The following is a 22,264-nucleotide window of genomic DNA, read 5'->3' as shown; positions in this document are numbered from 1 at the left end:
CAAAAATAAAAAAGATAACTTCTGCTCAAATATCCGTGAAATTCAGGATGACCACATTGTTCCCAAACAAGCAAGCCAAGGAAAACCCTTTTGAAGTTAAATTATCAGCTACAGTTGTGTTTACAGTAAGAACAGTAGGCCTTCAGATGGCTACGAAATGTGCTGTCTGAATCTTAGATTTTGATTTGTTAGCAGTAATAACTGCCAAAAAACCCAAACAAACCTGAAGAAAAAATCCAAGGTTTTCAAACATATGCTTTCATTTTAACAGTATTATTGTTTTAATTCAGTGACATGTTCTCTCCTTCCTTGTATCATATTAGTCATATTAAGTGAACAAATTGTGTTTGGTCAAATTCCGTATTATCCATGCACTTCAACTAAACTATTGAGCAGAATTATACTTAATTCAATTTGACTGTAATTTTAATTCCTAAAGGAGTGAAAAAAGGAGTCAGTATCCTTGCTGAACAAATTCTTTGTCATTTTTGTGATTGTCTTACTTGTGCAATCTTTACGGGAGACCATGGAGAAGAAACCTCCTTGCTTTGAAAGTTGTAGATCTCAGGCTGTGTTGAACTGCTTTCTTTTGTGTGTAATACTTAATTCTTCTTTTTTCTAGTGTAATATCAATGTTCACACAATTTAGAAAAACAGTGAAGTTCTTCAAAGACACTCATTGCCTTTAGGGATTAATATGCAAACAGTGCTCTTGCAGTAAAACAGCAGAGCTATAGATTAACCAGACTTGCAGAAGAGCCCAAACCTTACATTAGCGGGTCAAGTAAGTGTTTAAGGAAGCAATGAACAGATTATTAATTGGAAAAAAAACGATTGTGAGTTTTGGTTCACTGGTATTCACATTCCTCAGGTACCAGCTCAGTGGCAATCAGTGCAACAGGCGTAGCCTGGAGTGGAACTGCCATCAGTATGGGATTGAGCTGCAGTTCAGTTACCTAGATTAGCTCTACCTTTGTTTTTTTAGCATAAAAAAGGAGGATTTTTTTATGCAGGATGGTCACCATCATGCTTCTTAGTGGATTTTGCACTCTGCATTTGTATCTGTGCTGCTGGAGTCAAATTGCATCCGAGGCCTGTGACAGCTGAGTAAGAATAAAAGTCAGTTCTAGAAGGGGGATGGTTAAAATTTCTCATTCAGTGTGAGGCTTTATGAAGAGATGTAGTGGCCCTTGTTTGAGGAATTCACCAGGATATGAATGCAATATCCCATAAAAATGGCCCTCCAATGTGAACCTTAGTGTGCAAAAATAGATTTTCGGCATGATAAAGTATTTGCAACATATATTTCCTGACTACAACCCAGCACCTACCAGTGGTAGGTGTAATATCTGCAAAACCTCTGCTATTGTCAAGAAAATAATAATTTCAACTTCTTATGGATAGATAATAGAGTCTTCAGAACTATAAATTGAAATTACATTATTTTGCATGTCATTAAATTGAACTTTTCACCATTTCCCCACCTTACATTAGTTATTAGAAAGTAATTTAATTTATGGAGTAAGTGGTGATGTGATTAACAAATAGTTAATGGCACTCTTTTGATCTGAGGTAACGTTCATATTTGCAGAATTTTCACACATTTTTTACCTTTACATCAGTGAACCAAAAATAGATGGAACATATAAAATGAGAGGTAGAGAATTTATCTTCTAGAATTCAGAAAGAAATAATTGCAAATGATGGTCCCAGAAACATACTGGATGTTTGCTCATGTGGCTCTTTGCTCTAAAATTCAGATTGCTCTCCAAGAATGAGATACTTCTAAATTTAATGAGCAATTAATGTTACATTGTTAAGCTTAAATGTATTTTTTGTTCCGAGAAAATAATGTTTTAAGTTTTTAGTGAACTATGAAGAGGAATGTAAATATGAATTGTAGTCTATAATTAATTCAATTTATACCCTCAGTTACTGTCTAGCAACTTGACAAGTATTAAGTGCACTGGCCAAATTTCCCAAGTGTGTGTTTCCTGTTCATTTTCGGTAGAACTAAACTCAAGAGAGCAATGTAGTTTCTAGCAGAAGTTTGCTATAAAGTGTCATACAGGGAATACTTCACCAGCACCATCAACCCTCCCCAGCATTTCAAATGGTCTCTGAACTTATTTTGAGAGAAATCCTACACTTCCTTGATAAGGAGCATAAATAACCACAGAAGAAAAGTGTGAGTTTGAGGGAAATAGTGTCATTGCTTATGATTGCTACTTCTCTGCTTTAGTGTTTGAATCACAAAATGGTTTTTACTTTCAATTATTTTCTCAGAACTACACTTTTAAGTAGAATCTGACTACAACAACACCAGTCACCTGCCTGAACACGATATAAATGAATACTGTGATCATTAATCGCATCCACTAATAAGCATGAAAAAAACCCTCAGACTTACCTTTGAGCGCTGCAAAACGTGGAAGAAGCTGTTGAAATACTGCAGTGGCCCCGAGCACAGTTATTCTGGCGGGGAGGGGGAGTGCAGGTCCAGGAGGGGCAGCCGTGTGACAGCAGTCAGGAACACGCTGTGCCCGTGGGGCGAGGCCGGGTGGGGCAGCCCTTCCCCAGCCTCCGGGAACCAGCCCCACCAACCCTGTGCTGTCGTGACCCTGCTCTGTCACTGCAGAGTCCACAGAAATGGCAGTGCTTATGGTAAACTGGGCAGACGGTGCATATTGCTTAATAATTTCAGAGTCTTTGAGCTAGTATTTCACAGGAGCTATAGAAACTCTGTGTACTATGCAACTGTTAGTTTAACAAAAGATAGCTGCTCCTTATCGCAGTTTCCTGCACTCGGTGAGATGAGAACTGGCAAAGGCCTGTCTTCTACAAAATAAAGCAGCAATATGAGTTCTGTTAAGAAAAGCATGCTGCTAGAAATGGATCTGTTCCTGTCTCCAAATATGTTTGTAGTTGAAATAATTTAAGAGAACAATGTAAATCCAAATTTTCTGAATTTATCAGACATCATTAATTTTTACATAACCAGCTTGGGATCTGAAGGTTACAACTGTTACTCCTCCCTTTAGGTTTTATATAAAAAATACTGGATTAAGGTAGGAATGAAAAAGTCAGGTATGTAATATAGAACTTCATATGCTCACCCAGTCAACCTGTGACTTTTTTTATTCTTTAATCCTTTATGTATGTTTATTCTAGGCTGGTATGTGGTGAAGAGAGACTGAAAAATGTTTCAGTATTGTGTGACTGTTTGAGTGGAATGCCAGGACATTGTCATCTGTTTCCACTTTAAATTTTTAAGGAATCAAGTGCAAGTACTGTTTCATAACTTATCCTTGAGATAAGCATCGAGGATGTGGTATCTACAGGAAGTGTTTATATGGAAGCAACTGGTGGTGTTTTCTTGAAAGTACTGTGGGGACAAGTGGAAGTTACTCTGTTAGATGGATCAAGTTCTACCCTTTCTAATATCCTTTTTAGGGGAAGTAAATTGTTTATGTGGCATGAGATGGAGTGGTCTATGAGAGGAGGGAGGACAGAGTCTGATACTGTTGTTTTGGTTTTCTGGTTTTTGGTTTTATTTCTTTGGAATCTAACATTCTCTGCAGAGTATATCAGCAAGCTTCCAACTCACATTTACTGCTGTGCCTGGGTGGACAGGCATGTAACAGATTGACCATGAGATCTGAAAACAAGCACCATGAATTTGTGTCCAAATCTTACACAGCATTAACCAAATCACAAGTGATGTACTGGGGTCAACAGTATTCTTCACACCAGTGTGCACACGTTATAGTGTGCCTTTCTGAGAGCTTATAAGACGAAAGGTTATTTGAATGGATGTATAATATTTGCAAATATCAATACCTTAAATACATAGTCTGAAATTCTGTTGAAGTATATCTGTTGCAGTGGTACAAAAGTCATACCCCCCTAGCGCTGTCCTGGAGCTCACCTTTGGCCTTGGGAAGGTGTGCTCGCTCTCTCTTTTGTTTGTTAGCAGCTTAATTCATCTGTTAGGAAAAGTAAAAACTGTTTCCCTGAGTGACATAACACCTAATGGAAGATGTTTGTGACTCAGTTCTTGGCTAAGTGTTGTACACCTGCAGTGTGGTGCCAGAATGCTGGTGCTGAGTGCTGGCCCACTGTTCCTGGAGGGGAAAAACCTCCAGGTGTGATCAGATTCAGAGCTGTGACCATATGGAGGCAAAGTGGTTCAGAGTACTCCAGGAGGGTGAGAGGAGACTAAGCTATCCTTCAGCTATAGCTGATACTTTTCTAAGTGCTAGTTTCAATTCTGAAGAGTATTTCTCAATAGGAGGTGTGGTACAAAACCTGTAGGACTGTTTTGATTGCATAGTTTTGCTGCTGTAGAGGAGTCCAGCTAAGTAAAACTGGGAGAATCTGATTATGGTCTCACACCTAGATTAGAAATAATTTTTTAAAGAATTATTTTAGTAGTAAAACTGCTGCAGTATAAAACTGATATAGCTGGGAAAGCAGTGAGGTTGTCTTCATTAGAACTGAATAAAATGAGATCATACTTTAGCTCTTTATTGTTACCGTTGTGTATGTGTATCCTCGTTTCTTCAAGGAAAGATTTTATATTTTGAGTAAAATTAAAAGCAAAATTGTAGGGGATGGCACTGTTTTATATTGCCAGGTACCCATCTCTGTACAGATATAGCAGACAACAAAAAAAAAATGATTCTTTAACATTGAAAATAGTGTTTCAGTTTTAACAGTGATTATCCTGAAGTTACTTACAATTTTCAGATTCTATGGGGAAAACTGTCAGAAAATGGCTAATGACAGTTATCACATTACATTGCTGATTTTCGTGAGATCTGCATGGCCCTTTTTTTGTTTGTTTTTTGCTATAATTAACCTGCAGTTGTTTTCCACAGCAACAGTCTTTCTAGAGTTTTGGAAAAGACGGAGAGCTGTATTAACCTATGACTGGGACCTCATAGACTGGGAAGATGAAGAGGTAAGAAACAGAAGAAAACATGTAAAGCATGATCTAAGTGTGAATATGAATCCATATTGTGTGTTGTCATCTGAGTTTGTCATTCAGATTATATTTGTATTAGTAACACTAGTTGCAGAATAAACAGGTATATTTGAGACTACACAAGGACACTTTGCCCTCTGCAACTGGCATTATTATTCCAAATATAATTCCACATTTATCAAAAACATCCTTTGAAAAACTGTGGAAATACTTTCCATACAGAGAACGGGAGCTACTACTGATGTCAGCACAGATGCCTTTCAGTTCTGTGGTTTCTTGTAGTAGAAATTCATGATCCTGCCTAAAAATGGGATGAAGACAAGCAAAGGGACAGAAACTAGATTTTATATCCTTCTGAGAGGCATAGATTATCCTTTGAACATTCTGCTATCAGCATCAACAGTAATAAAATGATTTTATTATTTCATAAATCATTAGTTAACATAGCTGTAATTTAACTATATTGATGATTTAATTACAGTTTAAGTCGATAGACTTTACTTGTTTTATAGCTTTCCATAGATGGGTAGATACAAGCTGGTGGCTTTTAATAAATGGTTTCATATCACAAAAAACACCATTATAATTGATGTTATTTTTCTTACCAATTTCTGCAGACAATCTAGTGTCTAAATCAGTAATGCCTTCTTTTTAATACCCTCACATAGTGGGGAAGGCTCTTATGGTCTCTGTTCTTTGCTGCTCTCTGGCACTGTTTCCAGGGGTTTTCAAAAGAACAAATTATTTGGGTATTTTAGTTGAAGCATTATAAAAAATAATTGTGTCAGTATAATTTTCTACTGTATAGCATATATATGTCTGATTCGTGAGAGAAATAAGTAATACAACAAATGGAATCCATCCTGTCATTCCAGGAAGAGCTTCGTCCCCAGTTTGAAGCTAAATATTCCCAAGTGGAAAGAGTAAATCCCATTACAGGAAAACCTGAACCTTTTCAACCTTTCCCTGATAAGCTCAGTCGACTGATGGTGTCTGTCTCAGGAATATTCTTCATGGTGATGTTTAATAATATTAGAATTCTTGTACTGTAATTCATTTTACTCTGATGTAAATAGTAACTCCTCATGAGTGCATTCATTAAGATTATATAGGCAAAACTGATTGTCTCAGTCTTACTGCTTGTCTAGGGATTTCATTCTTTCAGAAGATGGAATGTAAAAGAACAGTAAATATTTTTTTAACTCATCTAGTATTTTCGTTCTCTCAAATTCTGCTCTCCAAAACAAATGGGAATCCTTAAAACCCTTGTTGATTTATTATTTCTGCGGAATATTATTTTAGATATCATATCTACCTTTTGGTCTAATATCTCTGCTTGTAAATACCCCCTTGCAGATCTCACTGGTCCTCACTGCAGTGTTTGCAGTGGTGGTGTATCGACTGGTGGCCATGGAGCAGTTCGCTTCTTTCAAGTGGTATTTCATCAAGAAGTATTGGCAGTTTGCAACGTCTGGCACTGGAGTCTGTATCAATTTTATGATCATCATGTCACTCAATGTTGTAAGTCTTCTGCTCTTTTAAAGGAGGGATTAATTTAAAGGAGTAATTTTTACAAGCTTGCTGAGTTTAGCATATATCATTTGTATATACATGTTTGTGCTTATGCATGGGGCAGTGTCTGAAGCTGGTATTTCAGGAGGCTGTTAAGGTTTTTCTCTGATTCCTCTTTAATTTGTCAATGCACATCTTTGCTTGTGTCACCAAGTCACAGGGGTACAAACTCCCTGCTTTCTACATTTGCATTTTTGGGGGGGCGTTTATTACCTTTTACAGTACATCTCTAAATGGAACTACATTATTTCTTTGTCTGAGAATTTATTTTTTAAGTTGTTTTTAATGGATGACTTTCAATTTTTCCCTTTCATTTAAAATGCAGCTGTGGTATCAGTGTTGCACATTCCTAGAATTACTTTGATATATGATGTTGGTGTAAGTTTTTTCTGTCCTATGACAGCAGGAGTTTAATCATTTGCCATTGTAGCACTATGTACATGGATAGAAACTCTATTCTTCCAGCTGCAATATTATTTATCATCTTTCTGTTCCCATGCAAGCACAATCAGGTAAAAAGGAATAACAACACAGCAAACAATGGCTTTTAAATCTCTTAAGGAGATTGTGCAGTCATTTCAATAAGAAATGATTCAGTCAGAGTTGTGTATTTGTTTCTGTTATTATATATGATCACTCTGAGTCATAAAAAGTACATTCAAGTGACCAAGCAAAGCTACCAAAAATAACTTGCTATTTATAGTAAATGCTCAAGGAAATATTTTTCAGAGTTGGTAACTGCCTTGGGCTGTGTCATTTAAAATAAAGACTGGGGATAGTCAATATATTGAGAAATAAGGAAGTTTTCACTAGAAAGCTGATATCCTCAGCCAGTATGCACATTCATGCAAAGGAAAACTGCATCTCTTATTTCTGTTTTAGGTGTATGAGAAGGTTGCCTATCTCCTGACAGACTTAGGTATGTAGGTTTTCACTAATGGTATGATTCTTGCTGGCTGTGGCATATACCTTTATAGTCCCATGAAGTAGAGTTTTGAAAACTTCATCTCTGCATGGCACGTTTCCGGCATTTCCCTAAGCAAGTGAGAAATATCAAAGAAAGAAAAGAAATTATTATTTCACTGGGGAAATAATAATAGAAAAGTAAGGAATTTATTCTTCTACTTCTTTTAATGTTTCATATTATATATTCATATACATATACACTGAAAAAGTGTCATCTTACTTTGGAGCAAAACTCAAAACATTCTTTCTTGGAATGCTGAAAGGTTTTTTCCATTTTCTCCAAATCCTTGTTTATTTTTTACTAATTTTTAATTTGAACTTTCATATGGAAAAAAAATGGGTTAAGATAAAATTATGTTGTCCAAGATAAAAATGTTAAGTCAAGAATTTTAAAGTGGCTCTAATTCTGTCACATTAAAATTTTATACTGAAGCCTCTAGTCATGATTCAGTTGCAGAGAAAAAGCTTTCTAGCTTATAGGAAACAAGAAAGCAAAGACAGAATTTATGGTCTCCGACTGTTTCAATGTGTTACCGTTTAGTTTTTTTACATACTCACTTTTAGCCCATGTCAAAATATGCAAGTCATCTTGTCTTGGTTAAACACAAGCTGGCTGCTAAAATTCAACAGCTCCCTCTTCTGGTTAAAGTGTTAAACAAGGGGCTCGAAACTTTATAGTGCTTCAGGTAACAGGCAGTTGAACAGGTTAGAAAGATTCAGAATGTCAACTTACTCAAAGTAGTAAAATATTTTAAAGTACTTTCTCAGATCAAACTTATTTCCATTACTTTTAAAATATATTATGTTGTTACAGACCAGGGAATAGGAAAGAAAATAATTGTTTAAGTGCACAAGCTGTTTTTTCCCAAAATATATGGAAGAATTAAAAAAAAAAAAAAAGGAGTTTCTTGAATTAAATGTGATGGAGCATTAGGTGTTCAAGCTAGGTAATTCATTACTCTTTCTAAGGTGTTTTACATCAGAGAAGGACACTTTAACTTCTGGGAACAAGTGTCCATATGTAAAGCTAGTATTCTGTATGTTTGTGTCCAAATTTAGTCATCATTAGGTCAGAGTAATTAAGTAGTACAAATTTTAACTGACAAATCCAGGCAGTGTAGACTTAAGACTCATGTATGTGCTTTAATGTAGTTTTTGGTGTAGTGTATTTCAAGTTTGGTACATCCATCAAAGATGGATTTTGTAAAAATTAATTTTGAATCACTATCACCAAGTTCTAATTCAGACATAAATAATGCTCTACAAACCTTAAGGAAAAAATATCCAAGGCAGTGCAGACCTACACACAACACTTACAGCCCTACAAGCATTTCTGCATTTCTACATTTCTTTCCAAACAAATCCAAAAAAGAACCTCCATCCTTTCCTTTGATTTTTGGTCTTTTGTTGTTGTTGGTTTGTGTTGGTTTTTTTGTTTTGTTTGGGGGGTATTTTTGGTCTTTGTTTGGTTTTGGTTTCTGTTGTGTTGTGTTTTTTTCTTTGAATCAAGATACCTTTAAAGATTGACAGTGAATTCAGATTTTTTTCGTGGAAATGGAACAGGTGTCTTCCTACAGAATTGTGATCTATTCTGTGCTGATTCTATCCTGTACTGCATCTCCTGTTTCCACATAGAAATGGCATAGTCTGAGCTGGGGCAATGGTTTTGTGATCTGTAGACTGAACACTTTAAGAGAGAAAAAGTAATGGGGCAACATGGCTTGAACCCATTGCTTGTTTTGTTAGTGTCGATTTCTGTGTGAGCAGAGTTACACATAACTCAGTTTCATTTTTGTTTATATAATGTATATTGTGTCTTTCTGAAGAGCACCCGAGAACAGAATCTGAATGGGAAAACAGCTTTGCCTTGAAAATGTTCCTCTTCCAGTTCGTCAACTTGAACAGCTCTATCTTCTACATTGCCTTTTTTCTTGGCAGGTAAGTTACCTTTGCTCACTGCACATACAGGAAAACTTGCACAGAACTCAAAATCCTTATTCATTTTATGGGTTTGAAGAAAATACAGTGACAGTTTGAACTGTAAGATTTAGGTGCTAATTGGTTTCTGGGGATAATTAGTAACACGAAATTAATGTTTTTAACTGTATGTGCGGGTTGGGCCCTTGAAATGTTTATCCATGAAAGTAGAGAGTAAAAATTTTACTTTTTAAGTGGGTCTGCATACGTGACTTCCCTACAAAATGAGAATTCAGAGCTTTTGAAAATGCAACCACTGCCTAAATGTGGGTCTGTACTTAGTCCTGTGCTAATAGGCTTTATTAATTATTTTCTTTTAATTCCCTATGACTTACATTTCCCAGGATGCATTTCTACAAATAGTAAATATTGTCTGGCAAGTCTTGTGCAAGAGTAGGAAGCAGAAATTCTGGCTCCAATTTTTATGTGTATCTTTAGCTCAAAGCCTGAAATACAGTACAGGTCTAACCTTCCTTCTTCTTCAGTTCAGTTTTGTTATGGTCACACTATTCCTCCAGAACCTACAGAATATTTCAGAGTACCTTCTATAAAGTGTTACAGTAGAATTTCAGTTCAGGATTGGTTGGAAAGAAATAACAACAAAACCAAACAAGTAGAAAAGCAAAAAACCTTCTTGTAAAGTCTGTTAGTGATACCTGTTTGTTACATCCACTGGTGCATTTGCCATCCAGTATCTAAACTTCTTTGTGTCTTGCTCTCTCCTGTGTCTAGTAGGACCGGGCATGGGTTTCTTTCTCTATCATTTATAACTTTCACTGAGGTCATCAAGAATTTTGATTCAATTTGTTATCAACTGTACACTTCACGGGGACGAGCAGATCCCTGTGCTGCAGTAAATTCCTATGTATTGCAATGGTTTATCGTTTTAGAAGTAGATTAGATCTGAATAGCTAACATCTAAAACCTCTGAAGCTAGTATTTTTGTTCAGGACATGATAAAAGCTTAGGGTCATTTGCAAAATGATGGTCCTTGTTTGCATTCTGAGACTTCCATATCCTACAGATACCAGATTTAAGCCTATGTGATTTAATCTTTTGATATTTCCTGAGTTTATCCAGTGGATGTTGTGAAATAGCTGCTGATAGAGGGTGTTCTTGGAATGTCCACTGAGAAACAGAAATCTTATTTTCCAGATTTGCAGGCCGCCCGGGAAAGTACAATAAGCTTTTTAACAGATGGAGACTGGAAGAGGTAAGCAATCCTGCTTTGTGTTCCTGTGATATTTCCATGAGTAAAAAGGAAATGGCTGAAGGACATGAATGCCCAGTTTGAAAGATTTATTATTCCATCTATGTGCAGCAAATGGTAAACTCTTATTTATAGCAAAGGATAAGAAACAGGAGATGTGTTTTTCCTTCTGTGTTCTCCACTGTGCTGACTCTGCCCAAGAGACACAGTTCTTTCTGCCTCTGTCTTTGGGAAAATTAAACAGGGATAGTCCCTTATCTCACAAGCACTACTAAGTCCTACGAGTTTGGAATCTCCTGAGTATGTGGAATTTTTGAATGGAGGACATAAATATAAAACCATGAGCTTTTTTTATCAGCTTCTTAAATTTCTATCAACACAGAAAAGGCACAGTTATGTTGGAGTGGGTCCAGACAAGGGGCACAAAAGGAGTCAGAGAGCTGGAGCACCTCTGCTGTGAAGACAGGCTGAGAGAGTTGGGGTTGTTCAGCCTGGAGAAGAGAAGGCTCCAAGGAGACATTATTGCTGCCTTTCAGTACTTAAAGGGGCTCACAAGAAAGATGGGGACAAACTTTTAGTAGGGCCTGTTGAGACAGGACAAGGGGTAATGGTTTTAAACTAAGAGAGACTAGATTCAGACTAGGTATAAGGAAGAGATTATTTTTTTTTAAATGTCAGGATGGTGAAGCACTGGAACAGGTTACCTAGAGAGGGAGTGGATATCCTATCCCTGGAAACACTTAAGGTCAGGTTGGATGTGGCTTTGAGCAACCTCATCTAGTTGGAAGTGGCCATGCTTATTGCAGAAGTTTGGACTAGATGATCTTAGGATGTCCTTTCCAACCCAAACTAATCTATAATTCTGTGATTTAAAAGAAGGAAGATACTGTTTTGAAAATTTGACCTGAGAATATGTTAGGATTGCAACTCACCAGCATGCTGAAGTTATCTCTTGTATCTGAAAAACAGTTTTCTTCTATTGAAACTTGATATCCACAGAGTAAAACATCATAACTTTTTAGTCCATGGTCTGAAAAAATGGTTCTGTAATTACTAAACATTTTAATATGGCAATCCATTTAGTTAAGATACCAGTACCAGAAATTTGGTCTCTCTGGATTTTGAATATTGCCAATTTTCCATTCTTTTGAAATGAGTAAGTATGTATTGATCTAAGTGAAATGGTCTGTATCATTTGTCATATATCTAGTACACATACCTTTAATTTAGATAATATGGTCTAGTTCTCCAAGAAATAATAAGGTTGCTCAGCTGNAAACCTTATTACCCTGAAATTAAAGTGTTTCTCGTACTGATGTTCTAAGAGTGATTTAAACCTCATCGCCAGCATAGAATATTTTTTTAATATTTCTGTAGATACAGATTAGTGTTTTTCACCAAACATATTTAATATTTTTCATTTACCCTCTGAACAAATAAAAATAAAAGAATTCTCTTATTTTAGCTATTTATCTTTTTCCACTTCATTTCAGTGTCACCCTAGTGGCTGCTTGATAGATCTGTGCTTGCAAATGGGAGTTATTATGGTTTTAAAACAAATGTGGAACAACTTCATGGAACTAGGCTATCCGTAAGTTCAGATGTTAAAGTTAATTGTTTACAAATAGTGAATACATTTTAGGGTGAGTCAGTGATAGGAAGAAGTATTTTTAGGTTTGGAGACTGTTTTCACTTTTTCCATCTCACATACTGTAATTTTATTCCCAAGGAAAGCATTAACTGCTGCTCTAAGACAAAGCTTCTTGGGGTATGTTAAGTGCCTAAATTGTTTATTATAATTTCATTTTCCATAACACAAACAGAGCTGTTCAACTTCTGAAGAGAGTAATGGGGGTAAGAGTCTTACAGTTCTCTTGAAACTGGAAGAATATGTTTGCAGGAAAAGATTGATCATCAAATATAAATTTAATTTAATTGAAGTCTCAACCGTGACAATATGTCAGAAAGGGTTATGATCACAGCATGCAATCATTCTGCAAATGAGGGGCAGTGTACTGTATGTTGCGAAACATGGATTTTTGAAAAGGAGAAACCTACTTGAACTACCAGTCTTACTGTCTTCTCAGCCTAGCAGGATCTTAGCTGTGTCTAGAATTTATTTTAGAATTATTATTATTATTTTAGAACATGCTTGCATTCTGTAATGAGAGGAAGTGTTTTGTTTTGACAGAACCGTTGTTTGCAACTTTGGCAACAGTTGCTCTTTCAGTTACAAGAGAGATCAAGAGCCAAACACTAAATTAGCTTGAGAAAAAATAGTAGCAGTTTATAAAAATACTTATAAGAAAGTTTTCCATCTTCAGTCTCTTTTCCTTAATATCTAGAAACAGACAGTAGTCTTGAATTGCCCCCTGTGTCAGTACTGGATAATATTTTTCATTTGTATAACACTTTAATTTGTGAGCTGTTATCTACTTAATATTTATAACTACTTTGTGAAGAGATATCTGCCCAGCTTTATGAAAAATTGTCTTAAATATTTGTAGTGTCATCGTTCAGCAACACATTTTTAAAACCCTTTTTCCTACTTCAAGAAAAAAGATATTCTGTAGGGCATGTAGATCTTTAGGTTTGTTCAAAAATAGATGTATTCTGCTATTCACTGTATTCTAGTAAGTTCTTACTGAGCTTCACTTGGTTTGTCTTTTACAGAACTGAAAATAAAATTATTTATTTTTTTCATGCTCTTGCTATGCATTATTTTTTTTCTTTTTCTTTTTTTTTTTTTAATTTAGTCATTCAGGTAAATGCTACAAAAAAAGAGTCTGTGCAAGCATGTTCCATGTTCTGAAAAGCTTATTTGTACAATGCTGAACATGCTACATTAAAGATATAATTAAAATCATAATGCAGAATTTTGAGAACTTGTATTTGAGAACTTTGAATTATATCTTAGATGATATTGTAAATATTTCCAAAAAATATGTAAGTAAGCATTCAGGTGCTCTTCAAAATAGGCCTACTTACTTCAAAACAATACCAGAAAATATTTTAAATTACTGAGCAGACACAGCCAATAATACTCTCTTTATCTAATAAAGTTTATTACAGAATTGGTGGTCACGACGCAAAATGAAGAGAAGAGGGCAATCAATGGAGAATAAAATTTCTCTACCTCAGTGGGAAAAAGATTGGAATCTGCAGCCTATGAATCTCCATGGTTTAATGGACGAATATTTAGAGATGGGTGAGCAAATTTAGGAGAGGCGTTGGTTTTCTTCAGAAAGAGGACCTGTGTTGCATGCGGAAAGATCTTTTGCGTTTCCGATTTCTAACCACAGAAATGCCTGTCTAGTTTTACAGTTTGGCTTTACCACCATCTTCGTTGCTGCCTTCCCGTTGGCACCTCTCCTGGCACTGCTGAACAACATCATAGAGATCAGGTTGGATGCGTACAAGTTTGTCACGCAGTGGCGCAGACCCATGCCTGCAAGAGCAACAGATATAGGTGAGAGGACCTGGTGGCTGTCGCTGTCAGTACCATCTCTTTGTGTTTTCTTCCTTAAAACAGCTCAGCTCCTGAAATATTTCCCGTGTCAAGACGATACTATAACCTGCAGATCTCAGTGACCACTCTGCTGTTAAGCAACAGAAGGAGGACTCATCAAATTTGTTTTTCATGGCCAACCGTAATAGTTTGAATATTGAAAACAGGCTAAACAGTATTTCAGGCTTCTGATTTGTGGAACTCTAGGTTTAAAATCAAATGAATTTAGAAATTAAATATAAGGACTAAATTCACTTTTGGTTTAAAACTGAATCTTGACTAGTTTTTCTGACTCATAATTCTCTCCCAATAAGAAAGAAAAACTGTATGTCTAATAATGGCTTTATTATCATAGTATGACTTTATATGACTTAATATGGTCATAAAAACCTGACAAGGTTGTTTTCATTTCTCTTGTTTCTAGGTATCTGGTATGGAATTCTGGAAGGAATTGGAGTTCTGGCTGTCATCACCAATGCCTTTGTTATTGCCATTACTTCTGATTACATTCCACGTTTTGTCTATGCATACAAATATGGTCCCTGTACAGATCAAGGGTACAGACAAGAAAAGTAATTAAGATATTCTTTATATATACATATATATTTCAGTGGAAGCACACTTTTGCTGCTGTATTTCTCTGATAACATACTTAACATATAACAGATATATTTCTCAAATAAAATAGTATGCTCACAGTGTGTGATAGCAGAATATGCTTATGTACAGGATCTATGCTGTATAACTGCTTTATGAAGAAGGTCCTGACCCTTTGGCTTTTCCTTTCAGATGCTTAAAAGGATATGTCAACAGCAGTTTATCAGTATTTGATTTGAGTGAACTTGGGATGGGATACTCAGGATACTGTCGGTATGTCTCCCTTCTTGTAATGCTGGAATGGGCATTAAATCAGGCAGTAGACTTAAAGTTAGTGCTTAAATCGCTGGTATAATAGTTTCCTTTTTTCCCTGTAAAAAGCATTGGAGTTCATGTTTGTTCAACATGAAGTTTCAGGTGCAAACAGTGTGTGGTAGGACACAGTACTAACACATTGAAAACCTATGTTCTGAGTTTTTCCAGGACTCTTGCAAACCATTATCTTTTGTGCCTCTACGAATTATTTAATTTCAAAGTTTCACCACCTGCCAAGAAGGGTAAAAGTTCTCATTTCAGTTTTGTTAAGCACTCTGAAGTCTATTCATTAAAATACACAATTAAAGTTTTTGTGGCTCTGACCTAGGCTGTGATTGCAAACAGTTATGCAAAATGAATACAAGAAATTCAGCATAAAAATGAAATATGATGTTGCATGCATGAACTCCTGGTTTCAGATTTAGTTTTGCAGTGAGCATTAGTTTGAATTAGAATCGTGTTACATTTATACCAGCTTTGTCTGGAGAACCTTAAGTGCTTATAAGCAAAGACAAGAACAGATTGAGAGTCAACACATTTGAACTTAACACTTCAGCTTTGTAACAATAAAAAAAATTGTTTGCTCTGGATTCTTGGAAGCAAAAAGTACCATCTCATATAATGGCCAGTCTTCGCGAGCGAAGATTTGGGAAAGGTCATTAACCCTTCGAGCCTGCGCAGTGGATTTTTTAGGTGAGACCCAGCGTGCGCTGAACTGAGCCCACCCTTTAATCCTGAGGTTCATCTGCCGGGTCCGAGCAAGCTTGGACAGTGGCAGTGAGGGTCTCAGGACGTAGGTTTGTTTAGAGTGACCTTCTCTTAGATGGATTGCCTTACAGGGCTGACGAGCTCCATCTGCCCGGGGGGCTGGGAATGGAACCCGGGTCGCAGCGGTGAGAGTCCTGCACCTTAACCACTAGACCACCAGAGGCCCCTAAGACCACCAGAGGCCCCTACCATCTCATAAATAACAATATTTAATACCCTGTATTGTGGACTGTTCTCCTTTTCTGTTTCATTCCTCTTGAAGTCTGCTTTCACTTCAGTTTCTCTCCTTTTAGACAGATCTGGGATGAACTAGAGATCACTTGACCATGTTCAGGTTTTTCAGCACAGGCTAACGTATTTGGTTTCTCTTTGCTTTGCAGGTATAGAGACTACAGAGCCCCACCATGGAGTTCAACTCCATATGAATTCACTTTGCAGTTTTGGCATGTCCTGGCAGCACGACTGGCCTTCATCATAGTATTTGAGGTTAGTTGTGGAAAGGAACAATTCCTTTCTTCCTCTCTAAAGTCTGACTTGATTCTTTACAGTAGTTCTATAAGTAAATTGCCATTTTCATCGCTTGCTTGTTCATTATGGTCAAGAGAGAGGAAAAAGAAATTGTCTTCCCCAAAGTGTTGTCTTTCAGCTGCTTCAAACAGAATTGACAGAGCATGCACTTATTTTAGAGTCCCTCTAAAATCATATTTCCTTAACAGTCGTCTTATATGTCATGTTGGTTCCCAACCAAATCTTTTACATTTTATTGAAAAAGAAGAAATGCAAGTTTTGAGTACATTAGGCTCGGTTATTACAAGATAAAGTATGTGTTAGGAAAATGATACATGATTCTAACCTAATGTAAAAGTAGAAATATATTAAGTTTGAAGAATGTATTGCATGCTCTTCAGGAATCTGGTTCCTATTTCCATTATAAGCTCTTAACGAAGACTGCTTGTAGTTAATGCTTGCATTTGTTAATCAGACTAGCATATCCTGCAGTCACACCTTCATTTAAGTCACTAACTGTACCCTTAATTTTACTTTTCAGAAGACTTCAGCGTTTCCCCATTTGTGTTAGACCACTCATTTATTCCCATATCAGTGTGTGTTTTTATTAAAAAAAACAAAGCAGTTGCCATTCAGTCATGAATTGAACCTCAGGTCCAGTTTTACTACAAACTCTTTAGGCTTTAAAATGTGGACCTGGAAATGAATAATTATCCATTTTTTAAGCAATTATTTTTGTTCTTCTTTTCAGCACCTTGTTTTTGGAATAAAGTCCTTCATTGCCTACCTGATTCCAGACATGCCCAAAGACTTGTGCGACAGAATGAGGAGAGAGAAATACTTAGTCCAGGAAATGATGTATGAGGCTGAACTGGAACATTTGCAAAGGGAAAGGAAAAAGAACGGGAAACAGTATCACCATGAGTGGCCTTAGTCACTACTGTGCTGCAACAAAAACACTGTTTGAAATGGAAGAGTGTGGTTACAAAACGAAGTCAGAGTCGGGCATCGGCGTGTGAGATCCTCTCGTGGTGTATATATGTTCTTGCTGGGCAGTGCAGTTGCAGACTTTGGTGGGCACTGGCAAACAGGTGTTTCCAATGAAAAAGGCAATGAAAAGCCTTACCTGTCACTGGTCTGTGGTGAGCTCCGAGGAGAACTGGCACTCAGGAACGTGCAGTCAGCGTAAAAGCTTGGACACTGGTTTGAAAAAAGGCCAGGAATGTTCATGCTGTTCGTGAAGGTACAGCATGAACCTTCAGCATAATGAAATTGTGAATTACCAGCGCAACGAAAACAAAAAAATTACCTGTGAACTTAAAGAGTAAGGGCATGACTAAAACCAACTTATATGGTATCCACTACTTCTACAGCTTCTGATTGCTCAGTTCCATCTGTAATGCCTCTAAAGAAAAGAGCAATTGTTGCCTTTGTGGCCATAACTTGATCTTTCAGGCTTACTGTTTTGTCAGGTTTGTCCTAGTCTCTTGCTGAGATTGTGGATGTGGTCCTACCCTAAAAAAAGGGGTCTGTGGCTGCTTAATATATATACTATGCAGTTTAAGATTTGCACATCAGTGTCATTAATTTATCCTTCTAGTTGAAAACCAAAAATTCCAAATTCAAAAAGAAAACAGCAGCACTTAGCAGAATGCATCACATTGCCCACGTTGCAGCTCTGTTTGAAAATGGCACAGCTGTTGAGTTGTCTTTCCACCTGTGTGTGTGGAAAGGCCACCTCCACACACTTCCAGGATGAAAGAACTGTCATTTTCCTGCTCTGATGTAGCATGCAGGTGTCTGTGTTACTGTTCCTTTTGGCCCGTCTGGGCAATGATTCCATGACTTCACAAAATGCTAACTTGAAATATTCCCATGCTGTGCAAATTACTTAGTCTTCAAAATACAATTAACTTTTTTATAGTATGCAAGCTTCTGCAGATATATATCAGATGTACAGTATAACATCGTGACTTGCTTGTTCAGGGAAGGAGAAACAGTTTATAACAATGCTCTTCTTACTGTAATAGTAAATGTTCCAGTAACATACACTTCTTTTATTGGCCTAAATATGTCAAAACATGGGAGATAGATACAGGCAAATATATATACAGATTGTACATAAATGCATACACATACAGTGGTTACTTTTATTATTATTATTACTATTATTATTATTATTATTATTATTACTATGCCTCCTTACAGTTTGGGGGGGCTTTTTGCATAAAATCACTATAAAAAGTAGATGTTCATGTAAGAATCAAATTTCAGTTTTTATGTGCAAACAGCATACTGCAGTGTTGTTTGTGGTTATAGTCAAATTTTGGTGATGAAGTTGTCTATTACTAGCATTTCATAATAGGGGAAAAGCACTTAAACAGTTTAAACAAGTTTGCAGGGATGCCTTGCAGAGAAGGGTGTGGAGACCCAGAGTTACAATCTTATATTTCTCTTGTACAATTTTAAATAATGTTTCTCTGTATTGGATGAGAAAATTTTAAAAAAACAAAGGGTCACAAAGCACAGTAACTATAAAGGCTGCAAATTTTAACATTATTTTTAGGGATAAAGCTGCAGCAAAATCACTGCTGACAGATATGAAAAGACCTGAATTTTTACTATTTACAATACCCTATTGAACTAAAAAGTGTGATTCCAATATTCACTTGCATCTATTAGCACAATAATTTTATTTTATTCTAATAAAATTAATTTCAAGAGCCAAGACCCATCAGAGTGGGTAAATAGAATCTGTTGTATCCAGAGCACCTAGCATCAGACTTTTAAGTTCTTTAATTGTTTCACCATATTAATGAGATTTCTTGGTTAATTCCTGCTCTCTGTGACCAGACAAGGCAACTATAGGAGTACCTACAGTATTGCATAACAGGAGGAAAGAAATTTGAAGATCTGTTCCAATCAGATATATGATAAAGGGCTCAGTTTCCCATGTTTTGGAAAGGCTGTTTTGTTTATTCATATTCTGGGTTATGTGTTAAATTCCTCAGGAGTCATTATCAGAAAAAAATGAGTGCACTCTCCTCGGTGCTTACAGAATCACAGCATTTGATTTGATGGATTGTCTCTCTGTTTCATTCTGTGGATTATCAAGCACAGTTTGACAGCATTAACCCTGTGTCAGAGTTTTTGTTTCTGTGCCACATAGTGATCGTACTTCAGTTCTTCATAGGGTCACAGATGAGCTCTTTTTAATGTTTTCTCTAAAAACAAAATGCCTTGGCTGGCCCAAGGGATAAAGATATAGGGTAAAATCAGGCAAAAATCAGAAATATTGATTATTTTGTACTTTCCTGTTTCTGGCACCTGTCAATACATACTTAGGCAAATTCCAATTGGACTTAAAAAAAACGTAAAAAAGAAAATCTTTTTGTATTTGAGATTTAAATATATATGCTATTAATTATTTTCAACACTGGTATATAGGAGTCTACTAAAGGCAAGTATGTAGATCTGACATGGTGCATTTTATGCACTGGAAAAGCACAAGAAGCTTGGAGAAACACTGTGTGTCCTTTACTTTTGGGGGATGTCAGCCATGTGTAAAAGTCTTGCCACTATCTAGCCATTTGCTTAAGCTGAGAAACCTTTTTGCTAGACTTCATTTAGTATACTGTTTTCATTGACTGCACGTTATTTTCCTAAAGTATAAGGCACACACTGTCCTCAGGAATAATGTATTTTTTGAATGGTGAATGATCTTTTCATATTCTAAATATTGTCTTTTCAAACAAATGACTGGTATGACTAGACTGCATGTAGGCTGCATTTGTGAAATCTGACAAAGCTTTAGAACCTCGATTTGTGCAAAAATGCTTTAGATCGTTGCAGATCTAATCTGTGACAACTTTGCTCTATGCATGCGCCCTTGGAGAGACTGCATGAGCAACTAGATATTTTTATGTATAAAGGATTAGTCAAAATGTCTTAATTATTCCTAACCAAATTCTGCGTCTTCGTTCAGACAAAAGAGATTTCCATTTCAGAAATGGCAAAAAGTCCAGATACGTGATACACATCTCATTTCTTATGACTTTTTATTCTAAATTTGCGCTTAATATGTGAGATCTGAATTTTGGTGAATAAAAAAAAAGGAAAATAAGAATTCTGTTTCATTAGCCATCCTAATAATAGCTCAGTCTGTCTCCCTGTAGAGGGAGGCAGTAAGAGCTCAGCATTCACAACTGAGTGCTAACAGGGTTGCCTGAATGTTGAGCCCAGGCTCACACAGCACAGTGATTGAGCATCCTGATGGAGTACTAGTGTTTGGAAACAAGGTAAAACTCATCAAAGCCTTCAGCAAAGCCTTTGAAACTGTCTACTGCAGCACTCTCCTGGAGAAGCTGGCAGCCCATGGCTTGGTCAGGTGCACTCTTTGCTGGGTTAAAAAGTGGCTGGATGGCCGTGCCCAGGGAGTGATGTTGCATCCAGTTGATGGCTGGTCACTGGTGGGGCTCCCCAAGGCTCAGTGTTGGGGCCAGTCCTGTTTAATACCTTTATCAGTGGACAAAGGAATCAAGTGCACTTGCAGTAAGTCTGCAGACAACACTAAGTTGGGTGGGACTGTTGATGTGGTGGAGGGTAGGAAGGCTCTGCAGAGGGATCTGGACAGACTGGATCGATGGGCCAAGGCCAATTGTGTGAGGTTCAACACAGCAAAGTGCCGAGTCCAGCACTTGGGTCACAACAATCCCATGCAGTGCTACAGGCTGGGGACAGAGTGGCTGGAAAAGGACCTGGGGGTGCTGGTCAACAGCAGCTGAACATGAGCCAGCAGTGTGGCCAGGAAGGCCAGGTGAATCCTGGCCTTTATCAGGGATAGTGTGGCCAGCAGGACCAGGGAAGTGATTGTTCCCCTGTACTCAGTGCTGGTGAGGCCACCCCTGGAGTGCTGTGTCCAGTTCTGGGCCCCTCAGTTCAGGAGGGACATTGAGGTGCTGGAGCAGGTCCAGAGAAGGGCAATGAGGCTGGTGAAGGGTTTAGAGATTAAGTCATATGAGGAGCAGCTGAGGGAGCTGGGGTTGTTTAGTGTGGAGAAGAGAAGGCTCGGGTTGGCCTTTATCACTCTCTACAACTCCCCAAAAGGAGGTTGTAGGAAAACGAGATTTGGGCTCTTCTCCCAGTTAACTGGTGACAGAAGAGATGACATAGCCTCAGGCTGCACCAGAGGAGGTTCAGGTTGGACATCAGGAAGAATTTTTTCACTGAAAGCATTGGAATGGGCTGCCCAGGGAGGTGGTGAAGTCCCCATCCCTGGAAGTGTTCAAGAAACAACGGGACATAGCACTTTGTGCTGTGGTTTAGTTGTGGTGGTGGTGGTCGGTCAAAGATAAGAACTTGATGATCTTGGAGGTCTTTTCCAACCCTGATGATTCTATGATTCAACGGCTATTTCTGTTATCTTTCTTTCCTACCCCTTTTTGCTAAAGGATTTATAGAGAAAATTTAGATGAACATTGAAGTTAATATTGATGATGACAAGGCTAAAGTTTCAGTAGTGGTGAGGTTAAGGGGGGGTTTTGTTAGATGTTTCTTAGAAAGTCCATGTGTTTCTTGCTACAAAATACACATCAGCTGTAGCTATGTCCTTTTCCAACAACAACTTGTCATAAAATGGGTTCTGAGAAACAGTTTGGCTCAATTGTGTCCTATGGAAAGCTCAAAAGGAAAATATCTAGAGAGACTAGTGAAAATAGGTTAATAGGTAAATACCTTAATGCAAAAATTTATAAATTTCCAGAAGTTTCCTTCATAGAAAGCTCTGCAGAAGGAAAAATATCTTGGGAAACACAGTTTTAGGGTGATGTTAATGTAGGGAAAGGCAAGAATTTTTGTG

General features: G+C 37.2%; 1 protein-coding gene across 1 annotated transcript in view; it reads left to right on the top strand.

Annotated features, from left to right (window-relative positions):
* Positions 1-21,349, top strand: part of ANO3 (anoctamin 3) — a 134,849-nt gene extending 113,500 nt beyond the window's left edge. Inside the window, exons 13-25 of the mRNA XM_017826973.1 lie at positions 4,881-4,963; positions 5,863-6,003; positions 6,344-6,508; positions 7,442-7,478; positions 9,352-9,463; positions 10,658-10,715; positions 12,206-12,303; positions 13,775-13,920; positions 14,029-14,181; positions 14,645-14,792; positions 15,010-15,090; positions 16,281-16,386; positions 17,159-21,349. Of these exons, the coding sequence (XP_017682462.1) occupies positions 4,881-4,963; positions 5,863-6,003; positions 6,344-6,508; positions 7,442-7,478; positions 9,352-9,463; positions 10,658-10,715; positions 12,206-12,303; positions 13,775-13,920; positions 14,029-14,181; positions 14,645-14,792; positions 15,010-15,090; positions 16,281-16,386; positions 17,159-17,341 (1,511 nt within the window). The 3' untranslated portion in view covers positions 17,342-21,349. The remainder of the gene's footprint in view (positions 1-4,880; positions 4,964-5,862; positions 6,004-6,343; positions 6,509-7,441; positions 7,479-9,351; positions 9,464-10,657; positions 10,716-12,205; positions 12,304-13,774; positions 13,921-14,028; positions 14,182-14,644; positions 14,793-15,009; positions 15,091-16,280; positions 16,387-17,158) is intronic.
* Positions 21,350-22,264: the final 915 nt, after the last annotated feature.

Source organism: Lepidothrix coronata, unplaced genomic scaffold (genome assembly GCF_001604755.1).
Source record: "Lepidothrix coronata isolate B3197 unplaced genomic scaffold, Lepidothrix_coronata-1.0 Scaffold133, whole genome shotgun sequence".
Taxonomy (NCBI): domain Eukaryota; kingdom Metazoa; phylum Chordata; class Aves; order Passeriformes; family Pipridae; genus Lepidothrix; species Lepidothrix coronata.
This window is presented reverse-complemented; position numbering and strand designations above follow the sequence as displayed.